Source organism: Vitis riparia, chromosome 2, assembly GCF_004353265.1.
Source record: "Vitis riparia cultivar Riparia Gloire de Montpellier isolate 1030 chromosome 2, EGFV_Vit.rip_1.0, whole genome shotgun sequence".
In the NCBI taxonomy this organism is placed as follows: domain Eukaryota; kingdom Viridiplantae; phylum Streptophyta; class Magnoliopsida; order Vitales; family Vitaceae; genus Vitis; species Vitis riparia.
The window spans coordinates 12,129,869-12,152,566 of record NC_048432.1 but is presented as its reverse complement, the minus strand read 5'-3'; the positions used below and the strand labels follow the sequence as shown (position 1 = coordinate 12,152,566).

Genomic DNA, 22,698 nt, shown 5'->3' with positions numbered 1-22,698 from the left:
CAAATTAAGGGGTTATCATCACATTGGGTTGTTTTGTTTTCACTCCTACTATCATAAGGTTTGAAGACGACAACAAATGGAATATTGTTGTAACATATGTTTACAAATGATTGTGTCCTTCTCTCAGATGTCAATAAGTTTTAATTGTCATCCATCTTGAACAAAAATGGAAGTTGAAAAAAACAATGATAGTTATAAAAATGTTTTTTTCAAATTTATTGTAATTTGTTAAATACTAATTGTAACTTTAGTGTATTATTTACATCATATTAAAGTCGTAGTTTTTTAAAAAAAAATTTAATGCAAATTTTAAAATTTTAAGTCGTTTAACCTGTATCTTCAACATGAAAAGACGATGAAATCCCTTATTCATGGGTTGATGATCGATTCAAGATGGTAGCACTGCCAAATTGTTATAAATTTGGGAATATTTTTCAACTATCATATTTTAAAAAATGTTTTTGAAAATATGATTAGAAACTTAGACACCACTTCATGGTTGACATGGAGATTATATGGCTTAAAATCACAACTACTTCCTCCTTTTAACATATGATTTGAGTGAGCAACCACTGCTATTGCCTTTTTCTCAAAGGCAATGCACTTTATTTAGCTTTGGGCAAACTTTAGTTGTAGTGGACTTCTACTTGAATATGATTGAAATTTGACACTAAAAATCATTCTACTTTTTCTCCAAAAAGGTTATCACAACTATTTTTCATAACACAAAAATAGCTGACAATATATTGAAAATAATTCATTCTTTTCACCAGCAAAAGCTTAATGGATGGCAAAATATTGGGCCCAATAGGCTTAACCCAAGGACTACAACTGGACAATTTGGGTTTGAGACTTGAGAGCAACTTAACATCATCACTCTAACAGTGTTCTAATTATTTCATGGCTACACAAATCTTGGTTCTCCATTTCTACTTCCAGAATCACATTCCAATAACACAATTTTACATATATCCTCTACATTAAATAGCTTAAAGCATGTGCCCGTGTTGTTTTCCAGGAATATCAACTCTAAAAAAGTTTCCACCCCACTGCAAAGTAATCTCCATTTTGGTGTGATAACCTTGCTTTAATCTTCACCCCAATTAATGGTGAGGCCTATTCAGTCTGCAGATGTGCTGTTGTCTCCACCTCCCACCCAGTACTGTTTGACAACAACTAGTATCTTTTCTGGCACCAGGGGTCCATCCTCATGATCCATCATGTGGGTATCCCATCGCATGCCTTTGGCGATCTTCTTCACCTTGATGAGGACATCTACTTCATCACGGAACATGACTGCTCCTTCTGGCCGCAAGATCCTATCCATCTCCAGAAGGATGTCTTCCAGTTTGCACCTGTTTACACATTTTCGGTTATATTTCATCAGACCTCAGTACAAGTGTAGACTTTTATTTCCCATCCACCAAGTCATCTTTCAAATCTAAGCAGGATTACTATTGTTTATTTTTTAAAATTTTTGAAACTATTGGGCTGTTTCGGGATAAAAATTCTTGAAGACACAGACCAAATGTGATTAAAATATGGCATTCAGCAAGAGGAGGAAGAGGCTTACATGTTCTGGTACAAGCTGAATACACCACTGGCATGGATGAAATCGTATGTCCTCGGGTAAGTAGAAAAGCCTTCACACCTGAAGGGATCAGAAGTAAAATTTTCATTGAGATTCCAAAATAAATAATTGGCTGCAATATGGGATAAATTGGCATATGAAATGGAAACAGTAAACAAGAATGAACTATTTGTACTTCCCAAGATTTGATTGAGAAGAATCTGAAAGGGCTTTTACCTTAGAATGAACCACCTCTAAGTAACCTATTTATTTTGTTATAATATTTGAAAAGGCAAATCTCTAGTGCCATATTCAAATGAATTCAACATCCATAAACCGCCCACCCCATAATCATAGTAATTGTTGATGACAACAGTGCAATATCACCAAGAAAGTGCCTCAATATTTGAAGAGAAGTGTCTAAAGCTACTATAAGATAAATCAGACTCATCTTTACCAATGCATGGACAAATATTCACGCTACAAAATCTCACTTCATCTCAGCATGATGACAAGTAACATAATAAAGCAGAGAGAGAAGATTCATAAGGACATACCAGTCATGATATATACCAATCAGGCCTCTCTCGTAAATAACACCTAAAGTGTTCTTGGCGATAGTAGGCACAACATTCATCACCCATGATTTTGGTGATTCAAGAGCTGCAGCAAAACCACCAAGGCCTGCATTCATATCCATTATGTTCCTGTATCTTGTTGTGCCAAGTAATTTATTGATCCTCTTGTAAGTATTTACATGCTTTTTCCATAGTTTGCTGTCCTCTTCGTAAGATTCAACTGTGACCCCTTCAACAAGTCCAGCAGCTATGCGAGGAGGGATAGCAAAAAGCCTTGCTGGAAACTTCTTCAGTTCCCCACCAGCCACTTCATTTGCACTGGTAACCTCAGGGTAAGGGGTTACACATGTTTCCATTTTCTTATACCTAAAAATACACCAGAAACAAAAAAATCAGGAGAAAAACAATAAGACGAAAACTGTTTTGATAGGAGAAACGATAGAAGGAACAACAACTTTAAAATATTATCCTTAATTCATATATGAAGTGAATCAAATTTGATTTCGCTCCACCTCACCCATGTTGCACTTGACCTATTTATTTGTGTGTGTGTGATTTGTATACTCACTGATAAGGGATACCCAATATGAATAGTATTAACCTAAATATAGACCAATACAAGCCAAAACAACCTTGAGTCTACTGTGATTCCTATACTGGCCAATACGGATACAATGTGGCTGCCAGCTGAATGCATGGATACAACACCCTGTCCCAAATACTCCCCCCATGAACAACAAGCACACAGTTATAGCATCCCTAAATGTGGTTGCCAAAAAGAAAGCAAAAAACAAGAGCACACAAGGGATTGGCTAAGTTGAGAAGGAGAGCACACAAAGGTTCCAGGATGCATAATGGATCAAGCAACAAAGTAGGAACTGCTTCATCATACAACATTCATTGCAAGTGAGCATTGTGATAGGAGAAGAACTAGTTAGTGGATGCCATGAATATATTAGCTAGCATGCAGCACCAACTGCTTACAGTTATTAATTCTAATAGGCATTAGATACTAGAAATCATCATTTTCTTGGATACCTCTAATAAAATGTGGAAGGTTTAACTGGAAGTGAAGCAGAAGGTGAGCAGCTTCAACTTCAGCCATTAAGACTCAGTGAAGATCATTTGTTCAATTTCCCTACCATCCCTTGGCTTCAAACATGAATATATTTGCACATGGTTATACATAAGGAAAAACAATGTAAAAATTGTTAAATTCCTAACAAGGGATCAGAATCATATTTCTGACACTATCCTGTTCAGCAGCCTGAGTTTCCAGAAGAAATTATCAAAGCTGAAGTTTGGAGATAGCATCAAACTAATCCAAGGGCTATCTTTAAAAATGAATGGCCATAAGCTGAAACCTATGGATGAATTGCCTAAGATCTATTCAAGTAATATTCTACACCTTTAACAGTGGATCAATATCACAAAAACCGTATAGCAAGTAATTTAAAACAGAGATGAATTGCGGCTCACCAGACATCATCAGCATCTTTGGATTCACATACATTGGCAGACTTCCTTCGGCAGGATTTGGCATTTATTTTCTTTCTAAAGATGGCAAGATCTCCCTTCTCATATACCTTCTTCCAGCAAAGTTGTTCAGCCATCTCTTCAATGGTTCTTTGCTCAGCCTGCAGTTCTTCCTTACTCCGTTTCCATGTTTTGTAGTAAGTCTTCCAATTAATTGGAGGGCCAGATAAAATCCAGTATCCACCAGGTCTCAGAACTCTATCAACTTCCATTAGGTACATCCCATCTGTAGGCAGAAGCGCATACGTGAAAAATTCGTCAACTTCATCCAGATACAGAAAGTTTACTCAATAAAATTTAATATTATTATCTATTGTTGTCAGATCCAATTAGGTATAAATTAATTTTTTTTTAAAAACGAAAAAAAGAAAAAATTATAGAGACCATGACAGAACATAAAATGATGTTTAGAAATGCAAAATTCAAGCAGTCATCATTCCCTTTTCAGTCAAACTACAACATTTTCATTAAATAAATAGCTATCTGTATAAAAATCTTAAATATTTCAACAACACCCTTGTAAATATTTAAAGCATTCTCCAAACTATATGTCAGAGGAGATATTTACTATGCTGTTACGAATATGAAAACAGAAAAGGAGATTTGAATATAAATTGCATTCCAAAGGCACCAAAATTTGTAACTGAGGAAATAACAATACAACAAAAGGACAGATATATAATTGGGTTTCGAATTTGTTTTGACTGAATTGAAATTATTTCAGTGTCCTATGTAAGCTATAGACAATTATGTCCACATGCAAAACAGCGTACATCATTGGTATGTACTGCATTCTGGTTCTATGGTAAGGTACACTATACAGTATGCACAATGCACATACAAGACATGATATGCAGTACATCATTGGTATGTACTGCATTCTAGTTCTATGGTAAGGTACACTATACAGTATGCATAATGCACATACAAGACATGGTATGTATGATAAAAGAGCAGTTGAAAATTATCTCTAATTACATCGTATTTATGCTTCATTGATCAAATACTGATAAATGGGCTTGGGTAGTAGAACTCATCCCCAAAAGCTAGCTTAAAGGGAGAGAGTGCCCAATCCACATATAAACATCATAACAGCCCAGTAACTTGGGGATGTGGGACAAATTCAACTCCTAACACCCTCCCTTCACGCGTAGTGTGACATGCAAATGGGCTGGGGTCCAAAACCATCATCGCCTGCAAATGTATTGCTCTAATACCATGGTAAATGGGCTTGGGTAGAACTCATCCCCAAAAGCTAGCTCAAAGGGAGAGGGTGCCCAATCCACATATAAACATCATAATAGCCTAGTAACTTGGCGATGTGGGACAAATTCAACTTCTAACAAATACAACTGAAGATTATGTTTCATTACCATAGCTTTCAATCTTAGATATGAATAAATGAGTCTTTGAGACACAAGTCACCACAAAAATGATTATTAATTGTCAAACATTTCATCTTCTGAGAATATGTTCTTATAATTTTCCTTCTTTTTTCAATTAATTTAAGATGGTAAGTATACAACTTACATAAAATACATATATAATACATTATTTGACAACCTCAATGCTAACCACTACTAGCACTTACCATTTGATGTCCATGGTATCAAACATCGAGAGCACTGAGCCATATCAAAGGCTCTTGCTGGGTAAGGCAGGCGTATACTTCCAAGAACACCAATTATGGCAGGTACACCTCGCTCCAATGCAAACTGTACTTGCGCTTCATGATTGTCCCGTGGTGCAAATGACATAGGCAAAACATTTCGCTTTAGCAGGTATGCACCCCAGCTTGCAACCTGTATCATGATTGATGCCATCAGTCCAGTAACCATGATCAAAGAAAGAAGCCATCAGTAGAGAATAAGCAAGTTAGGACAGCCAATATAAAGAACAACACATGAAGAGGGATCCAGCTCCATCATAAGATGTATACCATATATCTTGGGCCATAGGCCTGAATCAGGGTACTTAATTATTGAGTTAAAACATTCAATTTGATAGTTAAAAACCAAGAATGTAAGCTGCTAATGGTTCAAAAAGAATGCAAATAATCCGAAGTTTAGGATAATACAGCAGGATTGATTCTCAATATATGAGGTTCTCCATTTAAGAACAGTCATAGAGTTGTTCCCTTCCCCATTTGGGCATGGCACAAAAGGAAAGATCTTCAAGAGAAGAATTATGCATATGCACCATTACTATATAACAGTTTTCCATGTAACAAAAACAACTTCAGACCCATTTAGTTAGGCTTTTCCAGGTTTTTGAAGCAGCATGTTTTTGGATGGCTTTGAAGCCACAAGAAACTTTTGAAGGCTCTTAGGTCACAAACTCAGATGTTAAAGGTGAATGAACACACAAAAAGAGATAGAAATTTGAGTTCTGAAAACTCAACGTACCCCACAACCAGTATCCAATGCTGTTCTGACAGAGCCATCAGCAATCGGGATAACTGAAGCAAGTTCGTCGATGTATGCATCTGCCCCTTGAGGGAACATTGTTCCTCCACCAGGAAATTTGAATACATCTCCCTGAAATTGCACCCAGTTCTGGACAGCTTTCTCAACTGTCAGGCTTTTATGAGGAACATTAGCATAGTGAACATAATCACGGCCTTTTGGCCATGGAAATGGAGTCTTATACCCTTTGGGTGCTGGAATAAGACAATGCAATTTTTCCTCTTCCTCAGGGCAATGTCTTTCTCTGTATATCATATTCTCCCTCGGGAATTTCATTGCTCGGTCTTGTTCTTGGCAAGGAGTATAGTCAGTGTATTTATCATCACAAGGCTTAAATACTTCCACTTTTAGTTGAGAGGGTTCAATAATGTCAACATTATTGTGATGAGTTTCGAAGTTCAAATTGGAAATGATATTGCAGTCTGTTTGCTTGGTTATTTCCAAGGCTATGCTATCTCCCTTTCCAAAACCACTTCTCTGCCATGCTCCCAATATGTAAAAGAAACAGCACAAACCAATCACAATGAATATAGACACTGGGCTTCGCGTCCTGTTGCCAGATGGGTTATGCTTAGAGCCCATGATTTTGTTGGTACAGTTCCCTGGAGCTCACCTTAACAATAAGGAAAGTTAGAAAGCACTTAATGAAAGATGACAGGGGAAAATTCAAGTAAATACTAATAACATCTTGTTAGAGATAAAAATCAGTTAAAATGGTTCCCCTAGTGTAATGGTAACTGTTGACCACATAGTGGCAATGCTAAAGAAAGAAGAATAACCATATAAAGTAGAAATTTTGTAGCTCTTTAAGCAGGCATAAAGAGTTTCCACACACACAAATAACGTCAATCAACCTTAAGCTACAAAACAGAGTTGGAGAGAAAACTAAGGCTTTGAGAGAACATCCAAACTTAGATAGAATAGAGAAACCAGATGTACAACTTGTAAATATTCATCTCATTTAAATGATAAAGAGCCATAAACAGGTATCTTATAAAGAAAAAAATGTTGCTTTCTTACTAGAGATTTTGCATCAGCTCAAAATATTATGAAGCTTTTTTCTTAAATAATTCTTCCCTGTAGCTACTTCCAAATGAAAAGGGACCAGTGTGGACTAATAATATATCAATCATGGGTGCCTCAGGACCAGTCATTTAAGAATCCATCTTGCATGATATATATGGGAAGAATGGAAACAGTAGAACAAAATTATACAAAATAGACTAAATGAGATTGTCCCAACCCATATATGCACTTACTGAACTTATTAGATGATATGAACTACTATGAACAGTTCCTATTATTTTTCTAGTAAAACAAAGATACTATGACTAATCTTGACCAAATTCCCAATAAACCTAATGTGCCTTCATGCTCAAATCAACAACTCAAATACAAGAAATGAGGAATTGATCAAAAGAAAGCAATAGATTTCAGATTTTAGATGCTCCAAGTAGATACTTTCACTTTCAACATGTATAACTCAAGGACTGGGTGATGGAGAAGATATCCTGAGCTCATTCAAAACCAAGGGTAGGAAGTACGTGCCAGCTTAAAGATTTCCCAAACATTACCAGGCAATCATGCTGAGGACAAAGGTCAACATTTGAATCTCAAGGATAGCTTTATAAACTAAATAGACCAAGGTCATGGCCAATCAGACTGAATAACTAAACCATTATGGCAAATCCTATATATATTTTTGAAAAGACCTCAACCATATCCCTAATTGGACCTAATTGTATCCCGAAATTTCAGAATTAGCAACTAATGTGTGAGTCCTCCAAACTACTTCACAAATTCCAGAACCATCACAACAACATTTCGCTCCTAAAAAAATGTCAAATAAGTGGAGGAAATAAGGTACTCCATTACCTAAATACAACAAGAAAGGAAATTGGAAGGGCGAACTTTTATGAGATTGAACCTATGAGTCACACCATGTCACTTCAAGGAACAGTGATTTTGAGCAAAGAGAGATTAGAATAATAAGAGTATCGTAAAACTAGTAGAGCTTCCTGCTAAGGTGGTCAAGCTGAAAGGATGGGGTTTCATGAAGAAGAATTAAGATCTCCCTGCACATCTCTAGAGAGAACCGTAATTGGGGCTCCAGAAAAGAAATGGGATCCGTTGAGAAATAGTAAAGTGGATTCAAGAGAAAGGGTATTAACAAGGACATATATGGGGGTGGAAAATCAAATTGTTAATCACAAAGAGGAATACACTAGGGATCAGCACTGAACCCCATCTTTCAGTTGATTATTCGTAGTGATTTATTTGATAAGTAGGCAGAGACAGTGGAGGCACAACTCAAGATACCCACATCACCAACCATCAACTAGGAAGAGCAAGCTCCACCTTTCACTAAATTTCTCACCACAGGACCAATCCCAACAGTCCCAAATCCAAAAATTCATCCCATTTTCAGCTCAAAAGCTTCAGCAGTTCCCATGTGAACTCCAAACCGAATAACTGAATCCAACATCATAAACCACTAAAGCAAAGGCAACCCATCACCCAAAACCACAAACCCAGAAAGAATATCAAACAATCAGTCAAAGAAAAACAGAAAACAAAAGGTAGAAAAGCAAATTAACAGATCCCGCCACATGGGTTCTTATGTGATTGTGAAAGGAAAAGATCACGAAAATAGCTGACCTGAAAAAAGAGAGATCTGAAGGAGAGTTTCTGTTATTGGAGCTCTCAAGACTCACACATTTCCACAAGTAGAAATAGATCGTCTTGTAGAGAGTTAAAAAGAGTGTGAAAAAGGAGAGCTAAGAGAGAGAAAAAGAGTGACAGATTAGGAGCTGCAAAGCAAGTAGTTGGTAAAATGTGTACATCCTTTTTGCTGTTAATTTAGAGGCCTGCGTCCATCACTCTCAATCACGCTATCAGAAATTCATTCAACCTGCAAACTCATCTCATTTCTATTCTTTATAACCTTTTTTAAATCTTCAACCTCAGACATCAAAATCTGATAAATAATTTAGGAAGAATTAGCACCCTTTTTTTTCTTTCTTCCAACCCATGGGAAATTGATTTTTTTTTTCTTACTATAAATTTTGTATAAATTAGAATGGAGAATAAAAATAAAATAAAAATAATCACAAAATTAAAAATGAAAAATTTCCCATAATCAATGATAAAAAAATAAACTTTAATAAAATTTAAAAATAATAATTTTAAGTAGCGTTTATAATTTTTCTAATCATTCAAAAATAAGAAATTTGAAGTAGTAAATAAATTAAAAATATTGAATAAAATCAGTATCAAATAGAGTTTTCCTACATGTTAATAAATAGGATCTTGAAAAGATTCCCCATTTAAGAGTAAGGTGCAGATCTTAAGATTTGTTTGGTATTATATACAAATAAAGTTAATTTAATATTATAGAAGGGAAAGGGAAAATGTATCGAAGAGAAGAGAATCTGAGGAATAGAAAAGATGGGTCATAAGAGGAGGAGATGGAAGCATGGTTGGGCCATCTTCACTCTTTCCAATTCTTCTCTCATTCCCACTGCCGACACTACTTTTTCTTTCTGTCCCTTAATTTTTCATCCATTCCTTATTAGCAATTAAGCTTTGAACAATGATTAAAAATTAAAAGGGTTATTTGATTTGTAAAAAAAAAAAAAAATCATCTAAAACCCCATTTTGAAAATTTAATTTTTAATCATTTTTAGCTTTATTTTGACAAAAATATTTTTATTTTTTTATAAAAAAATTACATATAAATACTTGAAATAATAAAATATTTTTATATAAAAAATAAATTATTTTAAAATAAAAATACGATAACGGTTAAATTCATAATTTTAGAATTTTTTTATTCTTTTGAATAATTAATTGGAAAAAAAGAAAAGAAAAAAAAATGGGTATTGCTTAGGAAAGAGAGGTTTGAAGAAGATGAAGTAATTAAGGAAGTAGACCCACACCGACTAGACACCATCAATGAAGGAGGATGCAAGTGCTGTCCACCAACCCATAGTGTGTAGGTCCCAGTCGCCATGCTCCTTCATGTGCCTCCACTCCTCATCACATACTTTTCTAAAGTGGTCGTCTATATTTGAAAATGCACCACACCAACCATTACTAATAATTTATCTTCCTAGTTTGAAAGATGTCAACCCATTCTACATTTTTAAATAAAATTTTTGATCCCAAAAACCCTTTTTTTAGGTCCTATTATAGTATTCAATCGGTATGTATCGAAAAATATGATCTCGTTATTTTATATCTTAGTTCTATTTTTTAAACCCTTATTCAACTATCGATCGATTCCCTCGTAACCAATACTTTAGTTTTTCCTTTTATTTAACACAAATATTTCACTCTAAATCAACTTGGATGTAAAGATTTCAAACTTTAGGGTTTAGGTAAAATATTTAATGTAATGCAACTCATTTGGAGAAGTAAAAAAAAATAAAACTTTAAACAGAAGTTTAGCCGGAAAACTCGGAGTATGCTCAAGAAACATGATGCATGACTTTGTTAGGATTTATTTATTTAGACAAAACAATAATATCCCTAAATCCTATCAAACAATCATAGCCCTAATTTTGTGCAGAACAATCATAATAACCAAAGATTTTTAGAATAATACGATTTTCATAATTCTATTATTGAAAGAGAAAAACAAAAACATACCTTTAATCCGTAGAGAATTTTTGAAAAGACCAAACAATAAATATAATAGAAATTATATTTCTCTCTCTTAACTCTTTCATCATGTTATTGATGGAATAAATAAAACGTTTATTTATAAAGTGAAGAGATGACTGATTTTCTTATAAAATTAGAAGTACATCTTCCATCCAAGTGCTTTTAATTTAGGAAACTAACTTTTTACTAAATTTTAATTTTATTATATTATTAAATCATAATATTTTATTTGATATTTAAATAAATATCAAATAATAATATACGGGTGGGCCAAATAAAATTTCACCTAACAAAAGCAATTGCAACATTGACGTCATCCAAGGATTATGCCAATTATTTCTATTGGAGCTGGATTGATGCCATTTTTAGACCCTTCCGGAAACTTTTTGTCAATAGAAATATTTTTGTTAAGTTACTAATTCATGTTTGGATATTTAAAAAAAAAATAGTGCTTATGGGATATATTTTTTATTTTTTATTTTTTATTTTTTATTTAATAATAATAATAAATATAATAACTCTTAAATAAAACATAAAAAAAACCTAAACTTACGTATATCCTTAACAATTATTTTAATGTTTTTTTAACTCATAACCTTAAAAAATTTTAAAAAAATTTACAATCTAAGAGGGAAAGAATATGTTTATAAGAACTATTTTATAGAATAATTTTTTGTTCTCAAGAACAAAAAACATGTCTAATAATCAAAATCAATTTTTTATTTTTTGTTCTTAAAACAAAAAATAGGATATTTTTAAATAATGTCTTTTAATTATTTTCACTTATTTTTTTATTTTTATTTTAAAAAGTAATTATAAAAACATGTAAAGTAATTAAAAATAAAATACTAGATATAAAAATTATATTTAAAAATATTAAAAATAGGTTAAAAACATTTTAAGTTTGCAAATAAATTTTTATTCTACAAAAATCAAAGACCGATTTTAAAAAACTATTCTAAAAAATTATTATTATTATTATTATTATTCAAAAACAATTACCAAACAAGTACAATTTTTTTTTTAATATCTTAAATATTTTAAATAGTTTTTAAAAGATATTATCTTTTTAAATTAAATCTAAAAAATTGAGCCATGAATCTAACCGACTAGCCATCTCCAATACGAAGATTTTTGTATTTTTGTATGCAATGAGGTCCACCGTCCACAGGATGAAATGTGATATTGACTTAACACACCACAGGACAAACGTATAGACCCCCCCATACTTGGAATGATATAATTAAGCAGAATAGCAACCAGTACTTGGAATGCTTTCACATCAACTCCAGCCACCAAACAAGGATGTGCTCCCACATACCCATGGTGGTGGCACACCCTCTTTTATGGCCTACATCCGCCAGGATAGTGATGCACTTAAAGGCAGTATCCCAGTACAACTATGAAGCTATGGACGGGAAACTCTGAATGTTTGTTTTGCTGCGTGGGGGCTGAGAGGAGGGTTGAGACTAATAGTATGGCATAGCCTTGGGTTTTGTATAAACATCATTTCATACATTTCGTTTGGCTCCAGATGGAGGACAATGAACCAGAGGTGTTCAATGCTTTACAACATAAAAGCTTGGTCCTGGAACAAAGGTTCAACACTTTACCATCTCAGAAGCTTTCATTGCCGGGCTCTGTACACCAGAATTTATATTTGTGCCTCCACTGGGCTTCAGTTTGCTTGCCTCTATCTTTTTCCTCAACCTTGAAGAACTCAAAGAACCTTCAACTACAAAAAAAATGAGACAATACCCATGTCAGACTCGAATTATGGAAAGTGGATGCATAAGCACAGAGAAAGGAGTTCAGAATCATGGAGAATGGTTGAACATCTCTCAGCATGGACTGGGATTTTAATTTTAGGTTTCATCCTTCTTGTATTTCACATTTCACTGTGAAGACCTTAAAGATGCTTGCTACCAACAGTCACATTCCAGCCTATTTTACATGTGAAATTCAAGAAGACCGAGTCTTTACTTTCTTTGTGCTGCATTTTGTTCCAACAATGAGTAGTCTCCCAGTAACAGAGTCCAATAGAGGACTGGCAGAAGCTTTTGCTTAGGCCCTCATTTGCAATACACTACATGTATTGTACATTATGATAATGACGACAAAAAGGCAAGAGATCAAGCTGGAGGGGAGCATTCTATTAACATAAAACAGCAATACACATTGTTTCATACCTTGCCATTCCCAAACTACTTTTGATTCACCCTTCACCAGCTTTGGGTATCGATCTAGACGAGAATCTTCCTGAACCAACTCCTCAACCTTTGAAGAAAAAAGAAGAAGAAAATAGGGGTGAAATATACATTTGTAGATTGTCCCAAGACATGAAATTAGTAATTGCTAAGCATGATATATACAAGCATCCATTGAACCATTCAGCTTTAGCTCAACAAAAACACCAATAATTAATCTAGTAGTATAATGAACAAACCTATGTTCTAAAACTCCATGAGTGTGAGTTGCTTGCTTCCATTGAAAGTTTTCACATACTATCTCCAAGGTTCCGGCCAATCTATTTTAAAATAAAGATACTATGCATGACATGACCCATACTGTACAATCAATTTTTTAGGGAATCTGTATTACAGTGGCACCTGAATTTCTAGTTTGATTTTTCAAAGATCTGCTCTTCTTTGTTAGCATGTCATTGGCTGAACTCTACCTTGGAGAATGAACAATGCTAACACTCACAAAAAACGTCTACATGCATACAGCATTATTAAGCCCAAAACCTATTTATAAAATTCAATTGTATTAATTAAAACTGAAATAAATGGAAATCATGCTCTAGAATAACATAGCCATGTCCACAAATTCAAAATTTCAAATTCTTGAATACAACTCAAATTGTAAATTCCATATCTATGTCAAATTCTCGAACTCATACTTGTACAAATGCAACTTGATTTATAAATTCCCAGGCAATTTTAACTTTTTAAATATGAATTTTCACCCATTTTGATGTGTTCCAAAATATATGTCAGAGCAGAATCTCTTAATCAAAGTTATATCAGCATTTGCTCCTTCCTCTTAATGTGCTTATAGAATGTTTTTAAATGGAGGAGATAGCCAATGGAAATAATTTGAAGGCAGTGTACAAAGTGTGATAGCAGAGTCGATTAATATGAGAGAACTTGGCAGTGAGATTGCAGGATTCTTAACTCAAAATGAAGCTAGTTAGGTCATTTTTATAGGGTTTTTGGTTAATGTGAGCAAGCTGGGCTGCTGGCTTGAACCAATGGCTTGACCTTCAGTCTCTGTTGCTAACAGGACCTGGCCTGCAGGCCCAAGCTTGCTTGTCAAACCAACAGCTACAGAAATGGGTCAACCACTGGGTAAAGTTATGTGGACAATGACACCAGTGTTGGGAGAGAGTCAAACCTATCCATTTATATTAAATTGACTAAGGTGATAATCAGCCATAGGGAGTCAATACCCTGATGACTTTCCAACTCCAACTACTAAATTAATCCCGTAGAACCATCTGATTAGCTAAGAATGAGATGGTGTTTCCTTATGTCTGTAGTGCTGAACTCAGACAAGGGTTCCCCAGGCCCTGTTCCTACCCTAAGCAAGTGCGAGCTTTAGGGTGCTGGCTGAGGACATCTTCAAGGTGCTTAGGCATACCTCTCGCAACATCCCTGAGCATATGCTTCTGTTTTTACATGCATCTGATAGTATTAAGCATTGTCTCAAGCAGCTGTCAGGAACCCATGTAATTATAGTAACCTTGGCTTGAAATTTCCTAAAGTGGTGAGGGTATGTAACTAGCATGAGGGTGCTTAAGAGGCCAGGCCAAGGGTCTATGTGTAAACTTTTACAATGTCAGCACTTGTTAGTCCCTTTTGTCGATGGATCAAAGTCACAGATGAAAATGAAGTATTCAATATGAAAATTAGGTAGCTAATTATATATTCAATTTCTATGGAGTGCAGGGATGAAGGAGGGGGTGGTTTGGGAGTAGACAAGGGTTTTCAACATGCGCTTGAGTATTTTTGGAGATCTTTGCATCAAGGCGAGCAAAGGAGAAAAGGTGCCTTTTGGTAGAGTAATGAGGCATGAGACTGAAGCACTCATAGGAGTCCACATTACACAAGAGAAAACAAGTTGGAATTTTAGTTGTTGACCACTCCTGAAGAAGAGTTATTTGTAAATCAGAACTGGCATGAACATATACACAAACTCTCCAATCAACTATCTCAATACACACAATAGATACAGAAAAAGTGTAGCCTCATACGATAAAAAATACCCAACTGTAAACCAGTGAGAAAAAAAATAATCAATCTTTGGTTAAAGAGAAACAGATCCAGATAGATATAAGAATACCTTTCTCCATAACAGAGGGTCCTTCCTTTCCTTGGGCAAAAGAAGATGATCACGTAACCAAGAGACAACTACCCAAGGTTCGCCTTCACCATTCCCACCCTTTGTCATCATGGCATTCTCCTCAAGGATGTCACAAATCTATCAAATTTGCACAAAATTCATTGTTGATTTAAAAATAAGTCAGTAAAATCTATACATGGATAAAACATATAGAAATAAGTTCTTTTTTACACTTACACATTTATGCATAGATGAGATAATGCATACAATGATACCTATTTTTAAGCAACTATATACACAAGAGAGTATCAGCCATTCTTTTCCCTTAGGTAAGACAAGGGAGTATCAGTCACTTTTTCTTTTAGATAAGAATAAGGGCATAGTTAACTATCATAATATATCATGAATTAATAAAGTAGTGTTCAAAATTTGAAATAGAACAACTTTCTGATGAGGAAAAAAGTATAAAACAGATCAGATAAATTTCCTTGGCATTGTTGGATAAATTCCAGCACATATGGAAGTCTAAGCTCCCAAAAAGGCGTAAGCTTGAGCAGTGGGCGATGAAAGAGTTTGGTAGACCCATCATACAATGGACACCTCTAGGAAGTTAATAGCTTGGTGACCAAAAAACACGTCTTCCCATTTTAAAATTTTAAATCTGCAATTTTCCCCAAAGAACACTCATTTGTGTTTCAGGTCTTAATTTTGGTTCTCTGTTCAAGAAAAGCAAGCATTGTTATTCTTCCTACCTCCTTCACTACTACTTCTACCACCTAGCTTAGGTGGCAAGTGATGATTAAAGGAATAAAAATATTTATAATTTTATCATTCTCTTCATCTTTTCCTTGCTCCAATCACCACTTCCACCTAAGCAAGATGATAAGAATTACTGCATAGGAGATGGCAAGAGAAGCCTTTCTATGACAAACATGGTTCTTAATATTTTTTTTTGTCCCTTTTTATGTCTGAAATCAGAAGTTTCTAATAATTTGTATGAAATAATTTGTATTTTTTCTTTAAATATTGAATATCTTTTGGATTAAGAAGTTGAATTGTCATCGGTTATGCCTAGGACATCATGTGATGAGAGGTGACATGCTTCTACAAGGACCAAACCTGAAGTAACAAATGAGACTCAAAGAATTTTGTTATTAGGACTGCACAAGGAATGTAAACATGGCCTATTGTACCTGGTTGTAAAGCTCTTCAGCTCTGGCTGATAGATTCCTTCTTTGACGGATTCTCCTGAGTAACAATATGCTTCCTACAAGCTGGAAAAGTCAAGATGGTCAACAACCATTATCACCTTGATACTAAGGCAGAAGTTTTGAAAGACTTGCTCTCAGAATGGAATACCAGTCCACAAATTGGCATGAGGACTAATGCATGATTGGAGATCCACTGCTGGACGCGGCAGCTAAAAGGTTTGTAGTGTTCAGCCAGCAAGTTTGGACACTTTAACTCCTTGATCCTACATAGGAAGAAAAGAAATGTAAATCAGAAGGATCATAACACATCCAACCATGGAATTACAGGCCATTGTTTTTCATACTTCATATAGCTGATGATGGATAACAGCATACCCTCTATGATTTATCTTTGTTTCCAATAATCCATCAATCATTTCCATTGCCCTTTGTTTTGTGTGCATATCAATGGCATTCTCCAACCCCAAATTCTCCATCATCTTGAGTTCATCTACATCATTCCACACCCCATCTTCCTGAACCTGAAATACAAATATAGAATTAAACTATGGTTATCAGTGCAGCAGGTGAACTCAAACATTATTGCATTCAGTATTATATGCAAACAACATTTGCATAGACAGTTGTATTAGGGTTATAAAGGTGACAGACCCAAACTGAACCTGTTCCGTCGCACAAAAATTGAGCATATGCTTCACAAACATGAGTTTCTATCCTATTTGCCTGCATTGCATTATACAACAATTAAATATTAGAAAATATAGATAAAAAGTTTAAAGGTTAGTTAGTATGCTTTTAATCCATCTAAAAATGTCAGGATACCAGAATGAATAAGATTGTTAAGAACACACAAGTTTCTTAGCTGTTTCATTAATATCCCTGTCTTCTATACATAACTTCCCATGCTTTCTATAGCCACGAACGCATTCCATCATGCCTTGATAACATTCTGCATTACTTGGACAAGGCTCACACAAGTCTGTAATGATGTACATTGGTTAAAAGGCCACATCCATTCAGGTAATAAGCATCATATTCTGACCAATCACACAATAAGGTTATTTACCACTGTTAGCAACATCACCAAATAAAGAAGATCAAAGAAGGAGATGAAATAGTTAATTGAGATCCAAAAGCATGCTTACAGGTTAAACAAACAGAAAAATATTGCAAAGAGCTTGTATAAGAAAAGCATGAGGTTCTAAGGATCTAAAAGCGAAAGGTAACTTCAGAACAGTTCTAGAGGAAAGTAGAAGAGGATATACTTAGAACACCAAGCCATAATCATCATATCTCTACAAACCATACACTTCACAAGAATATACTTTACTTGAAGATGGTTGAAAAATAAATGTGTCCTTGAGACCCACAAAGCTATATTTTTCTAGTAAAAATTCTACTTGAGAACCTTGTTGATCCTAGTATAATCAATTTTTTTGATAGGTAAAAGCAATTATATTTAAAGCACTACCAAAGGTCAAGTAGAAGTATAAACAATGTATACAAGGTGCCTACGGCCAAAAAAGAAGAGGGACACACAAGAAACAACTCCCTCGCCTCATTTACAACTCAACCAAACAATATAATCAAATAATTACCACGAGCTAACTTCTAAATGCACCCTAACCCATTAAAGGAACATGTATATAAAGGATTGTTTAATTGCTTGGTCTGCCATGTCAGAATTTTCAAAGGCAGTCCTAGTACAATCAATGACATGGAGACCATTTTTTATTTTTTGTATTCTACATTTTAATTCATGAAATTGACAAAAGATCACTTCACAACACAGAACTGGGAGAACATGCTCCACTCATCCAAAAATGCAATAAAGCTCAAGGACAGAAATAGCTACAAAGTTAAAAATAAATAAATAAAAATTGAACACCAAGGTCCATGGTTTTATGTCTAGCCATCTAGGTATTGAACATGAGATGAATCTCAAGGAAGGGAGCCCAAATAGAACACAAAATATAGAACAAATTTCGTACTCATCTGAAAAATGAGATAAATAATAAGGGAGACAATACACAGTAAAAAATTGAATGCCAAGTCCCATCATTTTGGTATTGAACATAATACCATCAGTAAAAGTACAACATGATGCTCAGTACCAATATGCCAACTGAAACTATCAACAAGCTCCAAACAATTCCATCGGAAATATACATGTTGTTCCCAGAGAAGCACAAAATAGCACCCCTTGTCCTTTCTCATTGATAGTCCACCCAAATCATCTAATCTTGGAGATATAATTTAATCTATTGCCTACCCACAGACATGGTTTAAATTTAAATTTACAGTATGGGTCAATGTGAAAACATAGCAATGAGAAATCCCCAAGAAATCCTTAAATCGCTTGCACATACCAATATCAGATTTGAGTTATAATCTGGTACATAAAATAAGAAAAAAGATATAATATCTAGGGTAGGTCGCCTCCAGGACCTAACATTCTGATGCTGCAAAATAGAAAAGCAAGCCTATTGATTCATGCACCAATACCAGCAATAGGGGTCCAAATCTTGTTGATTTTACACAGGAATACCAAGAACAAGGAAAATTAAGAGAAAATCACCAAAAACTGTATAATTTACAAAGGTCTCTTGCACTTCTTCATTCATCACAGGTAGAACTTATAAAAATTACAGAATCATGGAATACAGAAGCTTCCATGCAGCTAGAATATTTCTAAAACATATCTCACTCCATAAAATTAAGTATCCTAAAATTCACAATATTTTTTAGAAGGCACAACTTTATATATCAAGTTGACTAGCTACTAATCAATATATATATCAAGTTGACTAGCTAGGCCATCTTGGTTTCTACTCGATAATGACATGGCTGCCACTTTGGTGCTGCATCACATTGGCAATAAAAATTTCCAATACTCTTCTAATTTGATAATTAAGAGCAAAAATGCATACCAATACCTCAAGGGACCTGTGTTCAACAATCATAAATTCTATTACTCTAGAGACAAATATGATAACAGGATTATCAAGTAGATATCAAAGCAAAATTTTTGAATTATTCTTTCTCATCTTAAAACATTGCACACCATAATTGATTGGCAACAGAAGAAGAAGTTCTACTAGCAAAGAAGGTAGATATATTTAGTTTCTAATATTAGTTATAGACACTTCTGATTCTGCACTTTTAGTGTCCAAATCTTAATGTAGTTGTGTGTTAAATCAATATGGTGATAGAGTAGTAAACTTTCTTCAAACAAGTTACATGTCATAAGTTGTAGACATCACTTAAGTTGATAGCAATGAACTAGAAAGTACTCTGTTCTCTTGACCTAAGTGTAACAGATGAAGTAAATCTAAAAAATGGATAGGTTTAGAGTATAGTCAGGTTCAAGTTGTTAGGGCAAGCCATGAATAACAATAATGGCTGTGCCAGATTTTTACAAATCTTTACATAAAAGATAAAATAAAATAAGGTTCAATAGGTTGGAGCTTGCCAGATCTGTAGGCAAACTGATTTGAATGCATTTGATAGGTTCAAATCTGTCATTATGGATTCATATCAAGTTTTCTGAATTAGACTATCACCTTAAGTAATGTCTAATAACACCTATCCAATAGCTTCAAAGTGGTTGGCAGGTCAAGTTTAATCTACTGGTTCAAAGCAAAACTGCATCTTTCTGATCTCAAGTTTGATATACTGCTCCCAAAACCCGCTCACATCAGTTGCTGCCTCCCACCCCTGGGCCCAGACAATGGAACCCAACCAAATAAAAGGAGTCGTCACATAAACATAATCAGCTATACATGCTTACAATACAATGGAGCAAAGAGCCTATTTAGAGAGGTTCAGATTTGTTATCATCCATGATGGCCCCCTTCTGCTACTTCAAAAGCCTGGTTACCAAACTAATTGGAAACAATCAAAAAAATGAGCAAGACTTGCTAGATTTCCAAGTGACCTCAACTGTTTCCAAGTGACCTCAACTCTACCATTGACAATGTCAAAGACGGCCGAATCTTGTTGCCACACAAGATCACCACAACAAGAAGTGTCAACCAAGCTCAGTTCATCTGGAGTTAATAATAACAATATCAGGTTAGCATTCTAAATATTGGTAGTGTTCCTTATACATGACCATCATGGTGGCTACATGGGAAAACCTCGGGATAGGATTCTATATCTAGTTTTTCTCCTACCAAAGAAATTTAAATCTTGCACTCATGTCATCCAATGTAATGGAAACTTCAAATTGGAACAAAATTTGCATTTAAATCAACAATATCATTTCAAGAAACTGTTAGAAAACCAAACCTTAGGCGAGTACAAGCTCTTGTAATGGTTAAGGGGTTTCAAAAACACGTCACACCATATACCCTTCTCTCAATTTCCTGTCCCATTCTCAAAATTGCCAATATTAAACTCCCACTTATCAGAAAAGCTTAAACTTATAAGGAAGGGCCCCGCGATGTGTACTAAGCTGACTAATATTCCCACAATCCTCCATTCTGCCTCACATGTGGCTTCCCCTAATAACACAGATTCGATAAATGGACGTATAACTAGAGGTGTGCTACAAACTGACTAATATTTGATACCTTGCCGCTCTGCCTCACAAGTGGCATGTTATCACATGGGATTTAATAAAATGGGAAATAAATAAGTAGAGAGGTTCTATCCAAGGCTTCCAGTAACCGGTAGCACTTGCCTCAAAAGCTTAAGTCTGTAGGGAATAGGTTATCAATGCATAGCAAGCTGACTCATACTGGATGGCTTGATTATTGAAATTTGCAAATAATTAAATAATAAATAAATAAAAAAGCCAAAAAATTCAATAACATGAGTTCATGGTGGCCTTCCCAGTACAAATTGAAACAAACCAATCACCTAAATATTAGAGCTTGCAAATGGGCAAGGGCTTAATCTGCACCATTAAGGCATTTTTGACTAAAAAATGCGGTCAAGGACCAAACGAAGAGGAATTACCGGACGGCAGATACTGAGAATCGGCATTGGTATCACAAAAGGGCTTGGAGTGACGACTGAGAATGGTGACGACATAGTTGCAGAGGGCGGCGACGGAGGTGGCAATGGCGATTACGGCAAGAAGCTTGAAGAGCTCGGGCTTGGAGGGGAAGAAGTTTTCGGGTGGTTCCATTAAGGCATTGAGCGAAGAAGAAGGAGAGTGCGTGGATTTGGAGTGTGGTTTTGGGCGCTTTCTTGGGGTGGAAGCCATTGATGATGGTTCGTATTGGATGGATCTGTCTGGAAGAAAAAGCAGACAACAGAGGACAATCAGAATCCTTCGTGTGTGTGTATATATATAAAAATAAATAAATTATTTTTACTTACAAATTAAATAAAAATAAAAATAAAAATAAAAATAAAAATAGAAACAGAGAATTGAGCATCCGCCAAAATCATTAAATTACAAACACAACTAAAAGTCACGCGCCTTCTCAAACTACGATCAAGGAGAAGCTTCGTGGACGCCACACCCACTCTTTTCTTTTTGTCAAATTTCATCTAAATCATAAAAAAGGAGATGAATAGAATTCAACACCATCTCTGAGTTTGGAAAGTAGACAAATTCTATAAACCAACACATTTTTCGTTATGACTAAGATTTGGACTTTGCATGGTACTGATTCGGAAATGGGTTATATTCGAGTTGTTAATATGTATTTTCTTATAAAAATCAAGATACTATAAAGTATTAAAAAAACTATTAAGGAAATTATTTTTTTAATATTTTATTATATTATGAAAAATAATTCAAATTTAATATATTTTTAAATTATTTGAAATAAAAATAATTTATTGAATTTATATTTATTTTTTATAATTTTCTTATTTTCTTATTTTTTATTTTATTTTTATATTTTCTCTCAAACGAGAGGTATTTATTAAATCAATCCAATAACTTAAAGTGACTTAATAACTTAATTTAAATTATTAAATAAATTAAATACATTTAATAAAATAACTTAATAATATGAATTAAAATCAATAATAAATTTAAATAATACATAAAAATAATTAATTTATTCTTAAATCTAATATTTATTTTATCTTTTTATCTCCATTTGCCTTAATTACCTCTACGATCTCCTTTACTACTTTACAACCTCCACTATTATTTAATCTCCTTTATCCCAATTATAACCTCAATTATATTTTATTAGCATAAATATATCAAATAAATTAATTAAAATTAATTTTATCAAACATCCTTAAAGTGAAAATTAAGTAATAAGTTTAAGTCTTCAATTTTAACTTAAAATTCACTTAAGTTATTAAGTAATAAATATTAAGTTTTACGACACCCCATAACCTTATCAAATTTTTAAAAA

General features: G+C 34.3%; 2 protein-coding genes across 3 annotated transcripts; both read right to left on the bottom strand.

Moving 5' to 3' along the window:
• Window positions 1-744: 744 nt before the first annotated feature.
• On the bottom strand, window positions 745-9,071 carry LOC117931314 (probable methyltransferase PMT14). Of its 2 annotated transcripts, none has more exons than XM_034852274.1 (7): window positions 8,808-9,071; window positions 6,090-6,751; window positions 5,276-5,486; window positions 3,628-3,910; window positions 2,128-2,514; window positions 1,574-1,651; window positions 745-1,355 (listed from the first exon to the last, which is right to left on the bottom strand). In XM_034852274.1, exons 2-7 carry the CDS (start codon window positions 6,729-6,731, stop codon window positions 1,121-1,123), a joined length of 1,836 nt encoding a protein of 611 aa, XP_034708165.1. In that variant the 5' UTR covers window positions 6,732-6,751; window positions 8,808-9,071; the 3' UTR covers window positions 745-1,120. The 2 variants fall into 2 exon arrangements, with proteins under 2 accessions (XP_034708165.1, XP_034708157.1); XM_034852266.1 differs by having other exon boundaries at window positions 6,090-6,762; window positions 8,808-9,070.
• Window positions 9,072-12,028: 2,957 nt separating this feature from the next.
• LOC117908075 lies at window positions 12,029-21,640 on the bottom strand. The gene is made up of 9 exons (XM_034821738.1): window positions 21,332-21,640; window positions 17,221-17,348; window positions 17,021-17,092; window positions 16,745-16,890; window positions 16,518-16,632; window positions 16,352-16,432; window positions 15,159-15,296; window positions 13,004-13,091; window positions 12,029-12,549 (listed from the first exon to the last, which is right to left on the bottom strand). Exons 1-9 carry the CDS (start codon window positions 21,579-21,581, stop codon window positions 12,416-12,418), a joined length of 1,152 nt encoding a protein of 383 aa, XP_034677629.1. The 5' UTR covers window positions 21,582-21,640; the 3' UTR covers window positions 12,029-12,415.
• Between the last annotated feature and the right edge of the window lie 1,058 nt (window positions 21,641-22,698).

Coding starts and splice junctions, on each gene's coding strand:
- LOC117931314 (XM_034852274.1), bottom strand. CDS start 6,731: ATGGGCTCTAAGCATAACCCATCTGGCAACAGGACGCGAAGCCCAGTG. Junction 5,487..6,089: donor CATTGGATACTGGTTGTGGG/GTACGTTGAGTT, acceptor ATCATGATACAG/GTTGCAAGCTGGGGTGCATA. Junction 1,652..2,127: donor ATTGGTATATATCATGACTG/GTATGTCCTTAT, acceptor TGATCCCTTCAG/GTGTGAAGGCTTTTCTACTT.
- LOC117908075 (XM_034821738.1), bottom strand. CDS start 21,581: ATGGCTTCCACCCCAAGAAAGCGCCCAAAACCACACTCCAAATCCACG. Junction 17,349..21,331: donor TTCTCAGTATCTGCCGTCCG/GTAATTCCTCTT, acceptor ACATCATTACAG/ACTTGTGTGAGCCTTGTCCA. Junction 16,891..17,020: donor ACGGAACAGGTTCAGTTTGG/GTCTGTCACCTT, acceptor TTTGTATTTCAG/GTTCAGGAAGATGGGGTGTG.